General features: G+C 39.0%; 1 protein-coding gene across 3 annotated transcripts; it reads left to right on the forward strand.

Moving 5' to 3' along the window:
- The first annotated feature begins 837 nt into the window (after window positions 1-837).
- Window positions 838-8,259, forward strand: LOC131322089 (GTP-binding protein OBGC, chloroplastic). Of its 3 annotated transcripts, XR_009198690.1 has the most exons (8): window positions 852-1,389; window positions 1,694-2,240; window positions 2,931-3,204; window positions 3,720-4,005; window positions 5,999-6,158; window positions 6,773-6,881; window positions 7,658-7,837; window positions 7,945-8,259. XR_009198690.1 is itself a non-coding variant. In XM_058353237.1 (7 exons), exons 1-7 carry the CDS (start codon window positions 942-944, stop codon window positions 7,748-7,750), a joined length of 1,917 nt encoding a protein of 638 aa, XP_058209220.1. In that variant the 5' UTR covers window positions 852-941; the 3' UTR covers window positions 7,751-8,259. The 3 variants fall into 3 exon arrangements, 2 of the variants coding, with proteins under 2 accessions (XP_058209221.1, XP_058209220.1); XM_058353237.1 differs by having other exon boundaries at window positions 7,658-8,259; XM_058353238.1 differs by lacking the exons at window positions 6,773-6,881; window positions 7,658-7,837; window positions 7,945-8,259 and adding an exon at window positions 6,422-6,540 and having other exon boundaries at window positions 838-1,389.
- The last annotated feature ends 9,371 nt before the right edge of the window (window positions 8,260-17,630 follow it).

A 17,630-nucleotide genomic window follows, 5' to 3' on the forward strand; every position in this document is an offset into this window, starting at 1 on the left:
TTTCTACCATCATTCATTAGGATTTATCAATAAGCAACTTTGGTTGCAATTTTTTCTTCATCATCCTTTTGGGTAACCAACTGTTTTTCTTTTATTTTTGTATTTTAAATTTTTTAAACTTTATATGTTTGTTAACCCTCTTGTCTGATGGAAAGAACGAGTCATTACAATTGCTTCTTCCTTTTATGATGGACCAAGAGAGATAAAGGAAGCTGCAAAAACTTTTTGATAGGAAAAAGGCTTATGACAAGAAAGGCTCATTTCCTTTTCCTTTTGCACCCTTGTCACGATTAAGCAATCCTCTTCATACAATTCATCCATCCGCTACAATAATGAATGAGTTCTAAAGTCCGTTTGCAACATTGTCCAGTTGGCTTCCCTCTTTGGGCAACTTTTATGATAATCTTCTTCGCTAAGGCGATATGAGGTTGGAGCAAAAATGATATGGAGCCTAAAAGCTCCATTGTTGGATAAATAGTTGTTTCTTTGGAAATTACTCATCATGTTCTTTTGAAAACTAATCCATCCGCCAATAATTGTCTATTTACCATTGGGCCAACTAGCCTAATAGACATCCAGAAATGACAAAAAAGATGGTTAACGGTCCCAAAGCCATAGTTAGACCAATGCCATGGAAGGCTCGTTCTATCTTGGTTCGACACTCTTTTCCATTGAACTCGCTAATAGAGAAGGGTGGTACCCAAAGCACATCCTATTTCATTTCGAAAAGCGAGACCCAGAAGAAACAGCCCAGACCGCTATAACACCATCTCAATTCTCACCCAAGGAAGATTTTTCACTTTCCAAATCTTCTGGCGGCCATACGGAATTATCAGTAACATCACGGGTATCCAGTGTAATTTATCCATCCGACAACAGTCTCTCTCTCTCTCTCTCTCTCTCTCTTATCTGGTTCTATCTCATCACTTGGAGCTGCAACAATGGCGTCCACCATACCCATACGCTTCTCGCCACAAGCCCTTGCCCGCCCCAACACTCGAAACCCCAACAAACCCCTCCCCAAAAAGCCCCCCTCCAAGTCCCAGCCCAACCCCAACAACCATCGCAACCGCCGCCGCAAATTCCCCCCGCCGTCTCTCTCCACCTCCGGCGGCGGCGGCGACGCCACCACCTACACCCGCCTCCCTCCCAGAGACGACTTCGTCCTCCCTTCGTTCGACTCTCCACCTCACTCTTCGGCCGTTGTCAAGCTATCCGACTTCGACGTGGCAGCTCCGACGACCTCCGGTGACGTCATCGAGAGTGAAGATGACGAGTTAAGAAGTAATTTAGGGTTTGATTACGGTAAATTCGAATTATTCGAGGTGAATTCTGATTCCGAGGAGGAGGAGGAGGAGGAGGAGGAGGACTATGACCTTAAATTAATGGGTATCGTTCTCACTATTTTTTTGGCTCGACTAATTCTGGATGTATTTTTGTTGTTTTTTCTTATTCGTTACTAGATTGGGGGTCAAGTTTTTGGTCGACCAAAAGTTGCGAATAAAGTCGAGAAGCGTCTTAGATGATTTTTTAATTCAACTTTGATCTATATTTGAGTACTTTTTCGATTTCTCTCGTCGGGAGAAACAAAACAATTAATTCAGTATCGAATATAAATCGTAAAATATAAATGTTAGCGAAAAATAAATTTAGGCGAAACTCACTCTCTGTTGATCATGGGGTGAAATTCTAGGTTTTGAAGGGAGAGAAGAAGGGATTGAAGGAGGAGAAGAAGTGAGGGAGAAGGAGAAAGGAGTGCCGGCGGTGATGAGATGTTTCGACAGGGCGAAGATCTTTGTTAAGGCTGGGGACGGTGGGAACGGAGTGGTGGCATTTCGCCGTGAAAAATACGTGCCGATGGGTGGGCCATCGGGTGGGGACGGAGGGAGGGGAGGGAACGTGTACATAGAAGTCGACGGGTCGATGAATTCATTGTTGCCATTTAGGCAGAGCGTGCATTTTAGGGGAGGGAGGGGGGATCACGGGCAAGGGAGGAAGATGAATGGGGCCAAGGGGGAGGATGTGGTGGTGAAGGTGGCACCGGGGACTGTGATTAGGGAAGCTGTTGAGGGTGACGAGGGAGAGAGAGGGGAAGGAGAGGTGCTTTTGGAGCTGTTGTATCCGGGGCAGAGGGCTTTGTTGTTGCCCGGAGGAAGAGGAGGGAGAGGAAATGCTGCTTTCAAGACGGGGACTAATAAGGTACCAAGGATTGCAGAGAACGGAGAGCAGGGTCCAGAAATGTAAGCCTTTTCTACTTGTCTAACTGCTTTTTCTTGATTCTTGAAGTTTGCATCTATGAAGATGTGTAAGACAGGCATTCGGTATATTTAAATAGTTACATTTTGATTGTGGTAAATTCCATGGCTCACTTAAAAGGTTTGTGGATAAATTGTGGTTATAATAGCTTATATAATTCAGCTGTTATTTTGATATACAGTGCCAACGTGAACAACTAGTTTTTATATAATGTGAAGTATTTCTATTTGGTAAAGTACTGGCACTGTGAATTACTCCATCCGAGCCCATTAGAAGATTTAGATGTAATCCTGCCAATGACATTAGTATCTCATATCCAAAGTTAAACGTGCATTGATTGGCACTTTGAAACACTGGCAATTTTTGGAGGTCAGATCAGTCACACTTGCAAAATCCCCTGCTCCATTCGGTATTGCATTTGGAACTGAACATGTCAAAGTCTTGGATCCACTAGAATTTTGATAGCAAGACTCACTTGTGGAACTGTAACTTTTATGTTGTTAGGACATGTGATAATACGTGTTACGGTGGTGCATTACGTTTAATGTTAATGAATACCGAATTACTTGTATAGAGTTTCCATGGTTTGCGGAAGACTTTCAGGTTCTTAACTAACATTAATGTGTTAGAATTTTGCTTGTATGCTCATTTGGAACACTAGTGATTTTGATCAGGTGGTTGGAGTTAGAGCTGAAGTTGGTAGCCGATGTTGGAATCATAGGTGCTCCAAATGCAGGGAAAAGCACACTTCTTAGTGTTGTTAGTGCTGCTCAACCAGCTATTGCAAATTATCCTTTTACAACTTTACTTCCAAATCTCGGCGTCGTCTCATTCGGCTATGATACCACAATGGTTGTAGCAGATCTCCCAGGTTTACTTGAAGGAGCCCACCGAGGTTTTGGTTTAGGCCATGAGTTTCTCCGCCACACTGAACGATGTTCTGCTCTGGTATAAACCCTGTTCATTTCAAATCAGTAAGCACTTGTCTTATTGCAGTTTCAACAGCCAGTTTTCGGTAATGCTTTCCAATTAAACACCCACTTAATGTTGTTATATCCTTTTGATCTCTTGGTGGCCGGATTTTCAAGACTAAGATTATGAAAGATAGGGGTTTTTTTTCCCCCATAAAAATCTTTGTAGAACATGTTTTGAACCTCACAAACGAACAAGCTTACTATAGTTTCGCAAAATGTATCAAAATGCAAAGCTAGATTTTTTTCCAAAGATGGTCTAAGATTTTGATGCAGCAGAGCTTTATATCCTATAATCCCTAAGTGAGTGTTGTCTGTTACTGTCATGATTCTGTATATCATTCTGAGAGTACGTGAAACTAGATCCTGTATTCATGCTTCAGATGCCGAGTTAGTTTACCTGTAAACTACTTCTAACTCCATACTTTTGTAGATTGGTGCTGGCCAATGCTATTTTAGACTAATAGAACCATTGCCAAAATTGAACTGTAGGTACATGTTGTCGATGGTTCATCACAGCAACCAGAATATGAATTTGATGCCGTTCGTCTTGAGCTAGAACTATTTAACCCTGAACTTGCTGAAAAGCCTTATTTAGTTGCCTACAACAAAATGGATCTTCCGGAAGCATCTGAAAGGTGGAGTACGTTCAAGAAAAAGCTGCAAGCTCTTGGAATTGAACCTTTTTGCATGAGTGCTGTGAAGAGTGAAGGCACTCATGAAGTGATTTGTGCTGCCTATGAGCTTGTACGAAAAAGAATCGAAGACAATAAGGAAGGTTGGAAATTTATCCTAGTTTCTTCATTATATTGCATAGTCGAACTCTTTCCGTCTCTAGATGCTAATTTGTAGGTTTCAGCCGTGTGATATTACCAATTAAGAGTATCAATATGTGTTGCAGTTGTCCTTATGGTGGCTAACTTTCTGGATATCATAATTTATACGTTTTAATGATGACAGCATTGTTCTTTGGGTAAATAGTTGTGTCTGGCCTTATTTGCTCTAACAATTATGTATTCCATCTCCGTACATGAGCTCCTACATGAACTCCATCTTATGTTAGTTTGTGTTCCTGCTAATGTGGGACGATGCTGGTAAATGAATGTCGTTGCTTCTTGATATATGTAGCTACTGATGAGAATTTGGCATTATGTCGAAGTGTAGTTATTAAGGAATTACAGAAATTTTTACATGGTTTGCTATATTGGAACATGATGAAGAAATAACTTAACAAGGCAGACGTACACATCTCTTCTCGCAAGCATGAAATGCATGTGCTGCTCTAAGCTTTACTTCCATCGTGATCTGAAATTTAGTGATTCTGGAATAAGGCCCATTTCCAATTGTCAGGATCCTGATTTTGAAAGCTCATAGAATAAAAGTATACGAAAATGATATTGGTACCGACTGGGTCAGTACCGAAATTGTAGGGACGGCCACGCCGGACCGTCTCCGGCCACCGGACGCATATATACACGAAAAAGGGGTGCTCGGATCAAGCACCCTACACACCTCGGATGCCGTTGATTCCCACGTAGGCCCCCTCGTTTTTTTTTTTTAAGAATTTTTTGACGGCTTGGATCAGCCGTCCGGTGGCCGGAGACGGCCCGGCGCGGCCATCCCTACTATTTCGGTACCGACCCCGTCGGTACCAATAGTGCTACTCAAAAGTATAAAACCAATGGATTGTATCAACAAAGTTCTCAGGCTGTTTTCTCCCTTCAAGCGGTTGATTATGGAGGAAATTCAATTTTCTATTATCATCAAAGCATACGTTGGGTTAATGTAAGCGCCTTTTCTTTTCTTTTTTTGAAATCTTATTGTAACTGACTAAAGCAGAGTGGCCTTTTGGACCTAAGCGATGTCTTCCATGAAGTGACCCTCCTCCCTTCAAGATTTATATAAGTGTTTAAAATTATCATTTTGTGTATGATTTGGGGCTTGGGCTGCTTGGCTGCATGTATATTTTCTTTTTGGGTGTGGCACTTCACAGTTTCACAGTATTGTATGTTGGTTTTGTACTTGTTGGTTATTTGTCCGCTCTATTTCTTTTCTTGTTTGCCTGTCTTGATGCTCCTTAATGTTTTTGTGTGTCTTCTCCTTTGTTCTCTTATGCTCTTGTATTTTGTTTTTATCAGCTAAAGTCAGTATTGTTAGATTAGCACATTGGATCTCCTGGCACCAGAATGAACCTCCTAATGCTGTTGGGCTGAAGGCCTCTTGCCATCTCCTGTATTTTGTTCTCGCTTTTCAAAAACACAGAACTCTTGTCTTTGGTTCTATCGCCCTCTTTTTGAGTGAGAAGATAGCATGTTGTCTTCTATGATTAGATATTGAAGATTTGCATGCAGTACATAAATAACCAGGTTTATGTGTTTCTCTATGAATATGAGAGAGAGAGAGAGAGAGAGAGAGAGAGAGAGAGAGAGAGAGAGAGAGAGAGAGAGAGATGTTAAAAGATTGGTTTTGCTTAACCTCGGCCCCCTAGGTTGTAGAAATTCACACTTAATGCCAAAAAAGTTAAGAGTTTTAATTTACTTTCCACATATATAAATGCAATTTCCCGGATATCTATACACCTTTCATAGATATCAATTCGCTTTTTCACATTAACCATTGCCCATTGGGCTGAGGTTTGCATTTTCCTTAAACGATGAGAGAATCAAATGTTCCTCGTGATTTGATGCATCCTTTATGTTTAGTCTGTATACAATTTAAATCTTCTACTGCGTTGCATTGCCTTTGGATGCTAACAAGTGCCATCTGCTCAGGTTGGACTGATCCAGTGAACTTGAACTATGTGGCTGATATGGTTAAAAAGCAGCGAACTGCCGCTGTTGACCAGTTTGAGATCTCGCATGATAGCAGTACTAATACATGGCATGTAAATGGATCAGGGTTACAACGTTTTGTTCAAATGACGAACTGGCGGTATGCATATCCTTGCATATTATCAGTCTTTCATTGTACCCTTTCTCCTATTTTCTTGCAGTCATTGTCAGCTTGGAGTAAACATTACATAATAATCTCTGTCCATACATTTATGGGATTTCGTGGAAAGTTCTGTTTTAAAAAAGACCAGTGAATTGGAATTTCGGACAGGAGTATTCTATTACCCTATTTTTCATCGTTTTTCTATGATGTTTCCCCTCAGTTGATTCATAGACCAACTCATATATTCATTGGCTGTGCAGCCATGTACGGACACATACATGCCGCTATTAGGTTTTGGATGTGATTAATTGACGACACTGTTTAGTGTTTTCCGCTTTCGTGCGCTGCAGCAGATACCACATTTTTAATTTCCTAAATCTCATGTCTTTGGCTAAAAACTGGAAATATCATGGAGATGACTCTTCAATTTTCACTTTGGACATTATGGTTCTTTATAGGTTCAGCATAGTTGATCTTTTCATAATGTGATTGGACTGCATCCAGCTCTGAATGGCAACAAGGCCTCATATTCACTTCTGTCTGAAATCCCATGTTCTTGGCATTTGAGTTACAACTCATCCGACTATTGACAAATACATTTTCTGAAACAGGTACATAGATTCTGAGAGAAGGTTCCAATATGTTCTTGAGGCATGCGGTGTTTATAAGTCTCTCACTAACCTTGGTATCAAGGAGGGTGATACAGTCGTCGTTGGTGAGGTGTGTATATATTGCTCCACTTTCTTGCGCTGATTTTTCTTATCTTCACTTACTTATTTTTCCCAACCCAAGCGGAGTTGAAATAACATACATCAGATTGTAGCGGATATTCATAGTGCTATATCTATAGTGAGAAGTTTCAGATAGTGATGGATGCGTGAATTTAGCAGAAAGCTATTCCTCTATTTACATTAATATGACGCATGACATAAAAATTATATGCTTATCCACCGAAAAAGGGGTTCAGTGTCGGGTATAGTTCACAAGAGTGAAATATGTAATGTTTGTTAGATTGTTATAGCACAAAAGGCTACAAATCTTGTTTATATCTATGATGGAGGATCAAATTAGAATTACAAATATTAAATGGGTCAACGACTCAACATGCCATTTGCTTTTTAAATACGTAGAACGCAGTGTAACTTTTCACACCAAAGCAAAAGAAATTTACACTTTGAAGAAACTAAGGTGAATGAGGGGCTAGTGTTAGATTATTGAGATAGGGAGGCGCCAAAATGCTCAAATCGTTTCAAAACGATGGCCATTTCTCTGAAGGTTTCTGCTTATAAGTTAACTTCTGTTACATTTTTCATCCCCCAAACAGAGAAGACCAATCTGAAAGATCTTGATAATTTCACACCCAGTAGCGTGTATCCAGTTCATTGTCTTTCACCCAATACACGTTCAACTCAAATCTAAATTTCCATATATGTCCGATGCAGCCTTCTTTTATGTGTGTGTGACACAAAGATGTGTCCTTTTTGGTGCTTTTGCAGATGGAGATGGTATGGCACGATTCTGCAGATGGCTCCCCAACAAATTTGAGGAAGGGGTCAACTCATTCAATCAGATGGCCCCAGTGGAAATAATGGACCCTAGTTGTTCAAATGCCAATTGATTTATGGAAATGGCACAGATCAACTAAACGAGGCAAAATACAATAATGGAAAGTGCTGGTATTTTAACTTGATCAGCTTTCCTTTCCAATTTTTTTCGAACATAAACATTGTACTTCTCTTTTCAATTATGATGATCATGACTATTAAGTTCCGAAATGTTTTAGATTTTGGTCCCAATCTACTGGCTTGGAGTCCAAACATGTTTGGAGCGGTTGATGATTTGCACCAGACGTTCTTCCTTGTTAATCAGAGGTGCTGCTAGTGCACTAGTGTTGATTTAATTCGCCGGAGATTTCCAATATGATAACTACTGTGGAGCAGAATACCCCTCTTTTTAGGTATGATGATTCAATTCCATTGTATGTTTCTTAAAAGATGGTGACAGAAGATCAAGATGATGTATAATTTATGCGTTATTGTGTTGGAAAGATACATATACTGATTTAATTACTTTAACTGGAATCAAGTGTTACGGAGTACTATCTTTTTCATCAACATAAATATGATGCGAACATTTATCAAAGGATATCAAATTTTTGGCTGATTGAGGTTTTCGACAAGTTCTAATGTATAATTAGTTCCAATCATCAGAGTGGATTCAAGAAGGGCCCAAAAAAAGACCAAACTTGACCATCTTCTAGTCCCGATTTTGGGACCGGAGAGCATTTGTAATTTTGTATGTTTCTTTTTTCACTTTTACTTTCACGGTAAGTTAAAATCATTCACAACCAAGTAGATTAACCAAATCCGCTTGGTTAATTACAAACTCACAAACTCCACCTGGGGTGGAAAAGAAACAATACGATAACGAATATAGAGAAAGAGAGAAGACACTAACATCACAATTATAAAACTAACACTAAATTTGCCTGAGACTTTTGTTGATCTCTTTCATGCTTGCCATGCCATCCCAACCATTGCTAAAAGCAAAGATTGATTATATCTTCTCTTGAATTAGGGTTCTTTGTTTACTTATTTGTGACCCGTAATGATGTAATACAGATACTTATATTTCACTACGGCTTGTAACAAAACAAAAATCAGTTATGATTTTGTTTGGGAGAAATCGAATGTAGTCCACTTGTACAATTTTTCAACTCACATTCTCATTGCAAAATGCAGTAAATTGTCTTGGCCTAATGCTGTAAACGAGCATTGTGATGTAGGATATTGATTTCAAACTCAGCCTAACAGATTATCACCACAAAAACAAACAAAAAACAAAAACAAACAAACAAACAAAAAAACTTGGAATAATCTCATTTTTTTAGTTGTAATTTTTTTTTTAATTTGCCTATAATGAAATTCGGTCTTTGACCCTTTCCAACGTGGTTTCCTTCAACCAGCTCTACATAACTTTACATTTGATTGCGTCTTTGTGAAATTCGTGCGTCTAAACTTATTATGTGCATGTCGTTTATGTACTCTGATGAGATTTGAAACTACCACCTCTTGAAGAGATTATAAGCCAACTTTTCGCTGGATTACCACTCAACTTCAACTTGATTCAAGTTCAATGGTACTTTTATAAGCTTAAAAAGTTGAGTCAAAATCGAATTGAGTTGACCACCTTAAAAAAATATCCGAAATTGAAAAGCTTTTAATGTAACAAACAAAATTGAGATCATATAGCTTAGGGCTTGTTTGGATTGTCGTTTAGATAAATCTAGACAATGCCATTCTTTCTAGCGTTCAACAAGTTTACAATCACCCCAAAATACACAAACAAAGGCATTCACGCCCACATAAATATGTGAGACGAAACACTTATGTTTGTGTTTGGGGATATAGCTCAGCTACATCGAAGGAAAACGTACGACGTCCAAAGCTACTAACAATCTTTCACAACCTAGTGCTATATTATTACCGGTGTTATGCTTAAGCGTGCTATTCCTGTTCTTGGGCTCAACCTTTTTATTTCCACATTTTATCATTCAAGTCGTAAAATCTTCTCAGCAACACATTGCCCATACCTTCTTTGGAATAAAAAGTGATGAACCCAAAGCCCCAATGGCTATTCGTTTCCTAATTGTCACACATCACAACCACTGTATAATTTAATTTTCTCCAACATCTCATTTTAATAATCAAAAATATTTCTAAAATAGTGTCTATTAGACTCATGTGAATCTTGGCTTATTTTCTGTCCCACCCTCATAACCTTGTATCAAAGTTGTGGTAGATTTATATAGGTTACAAAGGGAACTTTCCAATGCAATTGCATGCAATAGTTCACACAAAATTTGTGCAAGTTTTCATGAAAATTTCGCATACATAATGCATTGGTTCCCGAAAGTCTATAATGCATGGGAATATTGGTGACCCAATCTGGCCAACAGAAAGATGGAATCATTCATGAAAAAATTATTTGAAATGAATACATATAGCATGACTGGCAATTGAATCTCGCATGGTTTTCAAAAATTAGTTATTCCTCCTCAAGGCGCCGTTCTGTTGTTATGATAATATTAGAATCTTCTATATATGACTCTATGTCAAGTTAGCAAAAAAGTTATGGGACTCACGCCTATAATTTCCCACCGTGAATTTTAATTTTTACACTAATGTTGAGTTTGTTTGGGAGCTCAAATTCTATATTTGCATTTTGAGGTTTTGTATTCTATTTGTTTAGGAGCTGTTTTCTCAAAATCAAACGATAGAGGCACAATTGGACAATCAGCCCTGGAGGAGATTTTGCATTCTCCTTTCGCACTCTCCATTTTCATACTGTAAAAAGATCATAATACCCCCGACTTTGCTACACATTTCATCAGTTGACCATAATTGTATTTGTGTTTTCATTCGGGATAATGTAAGAATTTTATTTCTGCCGTTTAATGATTTCATATTTTATGTCCATCAAAAAATATTATTACTTGTAAACGTTTTAAGGTAATATTTAAGTCTTCCTAGCTAAAAATAAATAGAGACTTTCAAATATAGGATACAATTTTTCGAGTGGAATGACCAAACAGTATTTTGATTAACAATATCTAAAAATAATAATGAATCTAAAAGGGTTTTTCATACACATGTTAAATACTCCCTCCGTTCCAAAATGAGTGACCTTTTTGGGAAAGCGTGTCATTCCAATTGCTTATACCTATCAATATGAATGTTAAAAAATATGTAATATGGATCTTGTTTGATAGATTTTAATTAGTTTTATTAAACAAAATTTTCAAAATCACATAAAACTTCATAAATCGAAAAATATAAGCATTTTAAAATGATACAAAGTCCCCAAAAGGTCACTCATTTTGAAACGGATGGAGTACCACAATAAAATCAAGGGCCATGTGGTAAAAAATTAATTCATATTCTATTTTAATGATTATACTCCCAAATACTATTCTGTTTTAAAATTTATTTTGCACACATCTCTCAAACAATCTACAATTTCATAATCTATTCAGACCCAAATCCAAAAATGTACAATTAACAATGCAAAATAAATTATACTCCCAAAAGGGCTGTTGTCTAATTACGAATTATTTGCGTAAACTTTCCTATGAATCAGGACGAGACCATTGTCCTTTTAGAGCCCTGCCCTACTCCTCTCTCCGTCTTCTTCCTCTGTTTCTTCTTCTTCTTTTTTTTCTTCCTATCATTCGGCTTATGTGCCTGTTTAGAGTAATTCTGAGAGATCATAAATCCATCGTTCACTAGCGGGGGCTCACTTAGAGCTAAAGCAAATACTCCTTATGAACTAGCACCAAAAGAATTGATATCACATGAAAAGTTTCGAACTTAAGACCTAAAGAAAACAAACCCCTAAGTCGAGCCTTCTCAATTATGTTTCTTTCCCACCTAAGTGATTCAACTGTGCTATAGGCACACATAAATAGGAACAGATCACACACATATTTTTTGCGAGGTCCATTCCGAGTCCCACAAAATGATCAGAACCGCTCATTTTTCTTAAAATATTTTTTTTATGGGTTCTTGTGAAAAAATCATTTCAATCGAATATCGATATGAGATTTTTCGAAATTCGCGATCGATACTGTCAGTTTCGCCCTACGAATTTCGAAAAATCTCTTACCGATATTCAATTGAGCTGATTTTTTTGCAAGAGTTCATAAAAAAAAATTTCAAGAAAACTGACGTTTCGGATCGTCTTTGAAGGATCCAGAGTGGGCCCCGCAAAAAGTATGTGCATGATCTGTGTCATTACAGACTTTTTGAAAGTGATTGCCATTGGCCTCAGTTCGTTAAGGGAGGGGAGAGCTGCTACTGACAGTAATTGTGCATAGATTCTGAACCTAAATAAAAAGTTAGATGACTAGATCGATTACTTATATGTATCGGATTGAGTTGATTTTTCTCAAGTGACCTTGAAAAAATGTTTTGAATTTAATGAACGGCTCGGATTGTTTGTGTACAACTCGTGGTGACCCCACATTAATATATGTGTACAATCTGTGCATAATTAGTCTGTGTGCAGAGACTTTAAGAGGGGGAGCATCTCGTCATCTGTGGGCGGACACAGAGACGGGGATCCCTACTCAATCTCGACCGTCCATTTCCAATCAAACAGAAATACGTACTTTTTGACCACTCAAGATTCGTTTCTACTGCACTCCCAGTACGTACGCCCTACTACAGCCTACACCCAATTTTTTTTCCCAATCGAATCTCCACCGTACATCTGACCATTACCTCGAAGTACTTTATTCGGGAAGTATCATTAGATCGTACTCCGCGGGTTCACCTGTTCCCCTCTTCGACACGTAGAACGTACGACGGTGATGACGTGGACCGCTCAAAAAACGTCCCCAGGTCGACACGTCGACCCTGGACGGGAGATTTGTGACGCCGGCAACAGTTTATGGAATTTCGCGTGGCTAGACCCCATTGGCTGGTTTGTTGAGGTTTTTGGGTCGGATAATCCGGACTTTCGTTTCCTCGAAAATTGGATTGTGTGCTCCTGTTTGGAGAAGATATACTCCAGTACTAGTACATGAGAATACCCGTAGAGAAGATTTACGGAGCTAAACTGCGCTCGTCCAAAAGTGTTTTGAACTGTCCGAGTTGCAAAAGTAATTGTGACCGGTAACGATTATTTTTGACTAGTCAAAATTGAAAACACATCTCAACCATTGATTACGCGAATGGACAGGTGAGATTGCGCGAAGCCGTGAATAAGTTCTCTCATAGTATGTATGTATAAAAAATGTTAGTGCCGTGAATCTGAACCGTTCATTTCCTTTTATGGACATTTTTATGATCCGAGTGTCATGTATTGTACTACTTCTGTATATTGTATTCCAATGCTCACTGATTGGGGCTTGGGGTCTAAACGAGCCGAGTCAAAAACTTGAGTTCGAACTCAGCTCGTTTGCAAACAAGCCGAGCCTTACTAATTTTACAAACGAGCCAAATTTTGTAGTGTTCGAGTCGGAACAAGCTGAAAACTCACCTCGAGCTCGGTTTGTCCATAAATGCGCCGAGTTTGACTAATTTACTTAACAAGCCACACCTATAAAACAAGCCAAGCTTTTTGAGTGTTAAGTTTAGCTCGTTTAGTAAACAAACTTAAAACTCAAGTTCGAACTTGACTCGATTACTAAACGAGTCAAACCGAGCCATGCGTTAAAAAAACGCTCGCGAACAGCTCGGTTCATTCGGTGGCTGGTACTTGGTGCATAATAAGCTCTTACTTGACGGGAGACGTGTGGCGCGGCAACAGTTTCTTGGAATTTCAGATTTTGCGTGGCTAAATGCCATTGGCTGGTTTGTCGAGGGTTTGGGTCGTAGAATCCGGAGTTTGTTTCCTCGGAAGTTGGATTGTGTGCTGATCCTTGAATAAGATATGGGACTGGGGCCTACAATGCATAACAAGCTCGTGTCCGAGCTCGAACAGCTCGTGTTCGCTCGCTAAAAGTTTGTTATTAATTTGTTATGTAAATAAATCGAGTTTGAGCATTGTTTTGAAACTCCTTAAGGTTGCAAAGCAAGCTCAAACAAATTGCTACTTGACTCGTTCAGCTTATTATTTGTTTGGTTACATTCCCTCCCAATTTGTTTGCATTTTCCAGAAATTAGCAACCACAAAAGTCCAAACTTCCATGTTTACCCCTTCAATTTTGAGTTAAATGTGAATTACTAAGTTTAACTCACAACCAAGCACCAAAGGGTATTTACGAAAATTTAAACACTTTTCAAACCAAACACCAAAAGTCAATAAAAAAAATAGAATTCTCATAACGAGCAAACAAATTAGAACGGATGGAGTAATAAAAATTCTACTTGAGATCAACATTTTTACAAGACAAGGAGCAGCGATGCTGCAACTATCATGCAACAAAACATTAGCCAAAGAGCTAAGGAGCTAAGGGGCGAACTGTATACAACAAAACCATTCTACCCTAGCGCATCGTGTTTGGCCAAAACATTCGCTGCTTGGTTGGCCTCGCAGTGGCAACAAGTCGGCTTCAAACTAGAGAAGCTATGCACCAGAGAGAGGCACAGCTGCAAAAGGCCCCAGCAGACGTCTCACTTAGACCTGCTTCCTACAAAAAGCACATTGAAAACAAAGCGAGGATGTTTCCCGGAATTAAGCTGGTAAAACCAAAAGGCAAAGCAAGCCACAAACCATCCCTCTACTGCCCATAATTCAGCAATTCCTTAATCTGCTATGCAATTCCCATACCAGACATGTTTGTTTTGAAATTTTATCTTAAGCTTATAGTATCCGTTTAATTAATTTTTCTCAAGACAAACGTGTTTCGTTCGTGCGATCTTGACTTCCGATCAATGTAATTTTTTGCGCACGCCACAAACTCGGCAAGTCAATTAAAATGAACAGATCATATCTTATTATAAATTCACACACAATCTGCGAAATTTATTATTCACATTATCATCTAAATATTTTCACAGATTCTTCTTATGATACAAAAATTTGAAATCTTCGATTCTCAAATTAGGATTAAAAAATAATAATTCTCTCAAACACCCCATTAGAATTGAACTTTCCAGATTCTGGTTGGTCAAACAGGGGAACATTTCTTCTCCTCTCAGCCTTGACCATCTTATCATCTCTCTCTCTCTCTCTCTCTCTCTCTCTCTCTCTCTCTCTCTCGTCAAAGTCCAAAGTTTCTTGAGTCCTAAGACAATCTTTTTACCCTAAATTCAGGGCGACCTTAAAAACTAGACAAAAGTGCATGTGTGCATGTTTTTGGACACTGTGCAAAATTCCACTCTCAACCCCAAAGTACCAAATTATGCAAAACTCTCTCTCTCTCTCTCTCTCTCTCTCTCTCTCTCTCTCTCTCTCTGAGGCTCCATTCCACTTCAATTTTGGTCCAATTTATTTGTTTAGAAAGACAAAACCATCCATTTCAAGGAAAAACCAAGTACTTTATCAAGCTGGAGTAGATGGTGGACACCACAGCAAAGTGGTTCACATCTTTTCAGATTGTTGAGGATTGACTGGCTCTTCATTTCCAAATACTCCACTCCAAAGTTATGTGGCGAATTGTAATCATATTGCTTAGTTCAACTGGTTGGCAGGTTTGCTCCCCACACAATTTATCGGAGTTCGATTCTTGGGGTCAGGTCATAAGAAAGTAATTTCTTGTGAATTTCATAGTTCTGGCGTAGATGACCTACCTTTAAACGGATCAAGGAGGGGATTATGAAGTGTACGTAAACTGGCCCGGATATCTCTGACCGTTCAATAGAACGAATGCATATTGCTATGTAGTTGGACAATTACTTATATAGTACTACCTTTTGTGGGTTTTGTTTTTCCAAATTCTAGCTCACATGGGATTTTTCGTAGGCTCATTATCAAATCACAGTAGGGCAATGCTAGTTAAAGGTTATGGCATGTTTGAATTACAAGTTTCATAATTTCTACCAACTTTTAGTTCTTTTGAGCTCCCTCGTTTTTATTAAGCGCTGGTTCGGTAATCCTTGCTTATTTGCTTATTTTATGTCTGGTTTTGACACAACATAAGAAAAGTAAGCAAAGGCTACTAAACAAAATTTCAAATTTTAAGCGTTCGGTCGGTCTCTTGACTTTAGTTTGTTTTGGTGTTGCCCGTCACTTGGTTCTCGGGTGGCGTTTGTCCGTGATTCCTTCAATCTTTATAATCCTTTTAAAGATTAATATAAATATTTTTGGCCGATAAAAAAAAAACAAAATTTGAAATACTACACATTTCACGTGCATCAGGGCATCACAACTGGAGCCAATTGCATTACTTATAGGGATGGCAATCTCGGCCGAACCGATGGGTACCCGAATCGAAACCGCTTTTTTTCCCCGAACCATAACCGAAAAATTCCCCGTTGGTGCGGATATGGTGGAGGTTGGAAGATAACCGAACGGGTTCGGTTCGGTTACGGTGGAGCTAATAACCGAACCGTTCCCCGAACCGAACCGTTCCCCGAACCGAACCGAAACTGTGTATTTACAAAAATACCCTTGTATATATATATATACACACTTCCCAGTTCCCACTTAGGGTTTCATTTCACTCGGCAGTCTCCACTCTCCAGAGGCCAGACTCCCCTCCACCTCCAGAGCTCCACCAGAGCAGCGACTGCTCTGTTCGATCTTTCTCTCTCTCTCGAATCTCGATCTCTCTTAATCTCTCCCTCAATCTGGACTCTCTCTCTCTAATCTCTATTCACTCGGCCACTCCTGATTCCTCTCGAACCTTTCCAGACCAGACTCGACTCCACAGCTCCAGAGCAACGACTACTCCGTGAGATCTCTCTCTCTCTCTCTCGCTCGATCTCTCTTAGTCTCTCTCTCAATCTGGACTCTCTAATCTCTATTGCACACTCTCATGTCTCTGTAACTCTATTTTTGCAGGCTACGACGATCTATTGACTCAGCCGACTGTAACTCGATCGTGAGATCTCTCTCTCTCTCTCTCTCTCTCTCTCTCTCTCTCTCTCTCTCTCTCTCTCTCTCTCTCTCTCTCTCTCTCTCTGTCTATCTCTCTCTCTCGATCTTGTCTCTCAACTCTCGGTTTTTTCAGGAAATCAATTGTAGCAGTCGGATAGTCCGCACTCCGCAGTCGCCAGTCTTCGGAGCCCAGTTGACGCAGTCGACTGCTATCATTGGTTTATCTCTCTCTCTCTCTCTCGTGCTCGAAAATATAATCTGCTTCAAATCTATATGCTTGAATTTACTGCAACAGTCTTTTGGTCCGATGTCACTAGATTATTTTTTCATATTGCTCTGTTTTACCTCCCAGTTGTTGTGGACATGTAAACCACATAGGTTGTGAAAGTCACACAATTGCAAAGTATATATGCTTGAAAAGTGTGTTTTAGAGGTATATATGTGATTAGAATTTAAACCCTAAACTAAAACTTCAACTGCAACAGTCTTTTGGTCCAACCTCACTAGATTTATTTCTAAGGCCTCCTCCATATCGCTCTGTTTGGCCTCCCAATTGTCGTGGGAATGTAAACCATACTCAATTGTATAACTGATAATGAGAGCAACAAAAAAAAATGACAACGTTTATTGTGAATCAATTTTTCGTTCAGATTTCAAATTGATTCCTCCATGGGGGGTTTCTATGATCATATATATACATATCTTGAAGGTTGTTGAAACTATCAAAAAGGAAAAAAGCCCACTGTTTATTTTTTTTTGGAATCGAACAAAGCAAAAGAGAAAATGTGATTAAGGTTAAAAGATGGAGGCGTATATTATTTGTTTGAGGAAGACCATATACGCGTGTGATTTTGTTTCGCAGAGCATCAACATAAAGAACACTTCCTCCATGGAGGGATTGTATGAACATCAAAAGCAATAATGGCCAATAAAATTTAAAATCAAGTTATAAAAGCAATAAATAGTTGAAACAATAAAATTAGG

Source organism: Rhododendron vialii, chromosome 4a, assembly GCF_030253575.1.
Source record: "Rhododendron vialii isolate Sample 1 chromosome 4a, ASM3025357v1".
NCBI lineage: Eukaryota > Viridiplantae > Streptophyta > Magnoliopsida > Ericales > Ericaceae > Rhododendron > Rhododendron vialii.

Coding starts and splice junctions, on each gene's coding strand:
- LOC131322089 (XM_058353237.1), top strand. CDS start 942: ATGGCGTCCACCATACCCATACGCTTCTCGCCACAAGCCCTTGCCCGC. Junction 1,390..1,693: donor CTATGACCTTAAATTAATGG/GTATCGTTCTCA, acceptor GTGAAATTCTAG/GTTTTGAAGGGAGAGAAGAA. Junction 3,205..3,719: donor CTGAACGATGTTCTGCTCTG/GTATAAACCCTG, acceptor ATTGAACTGTAG/GTACATGTTGTCGATGGTTC.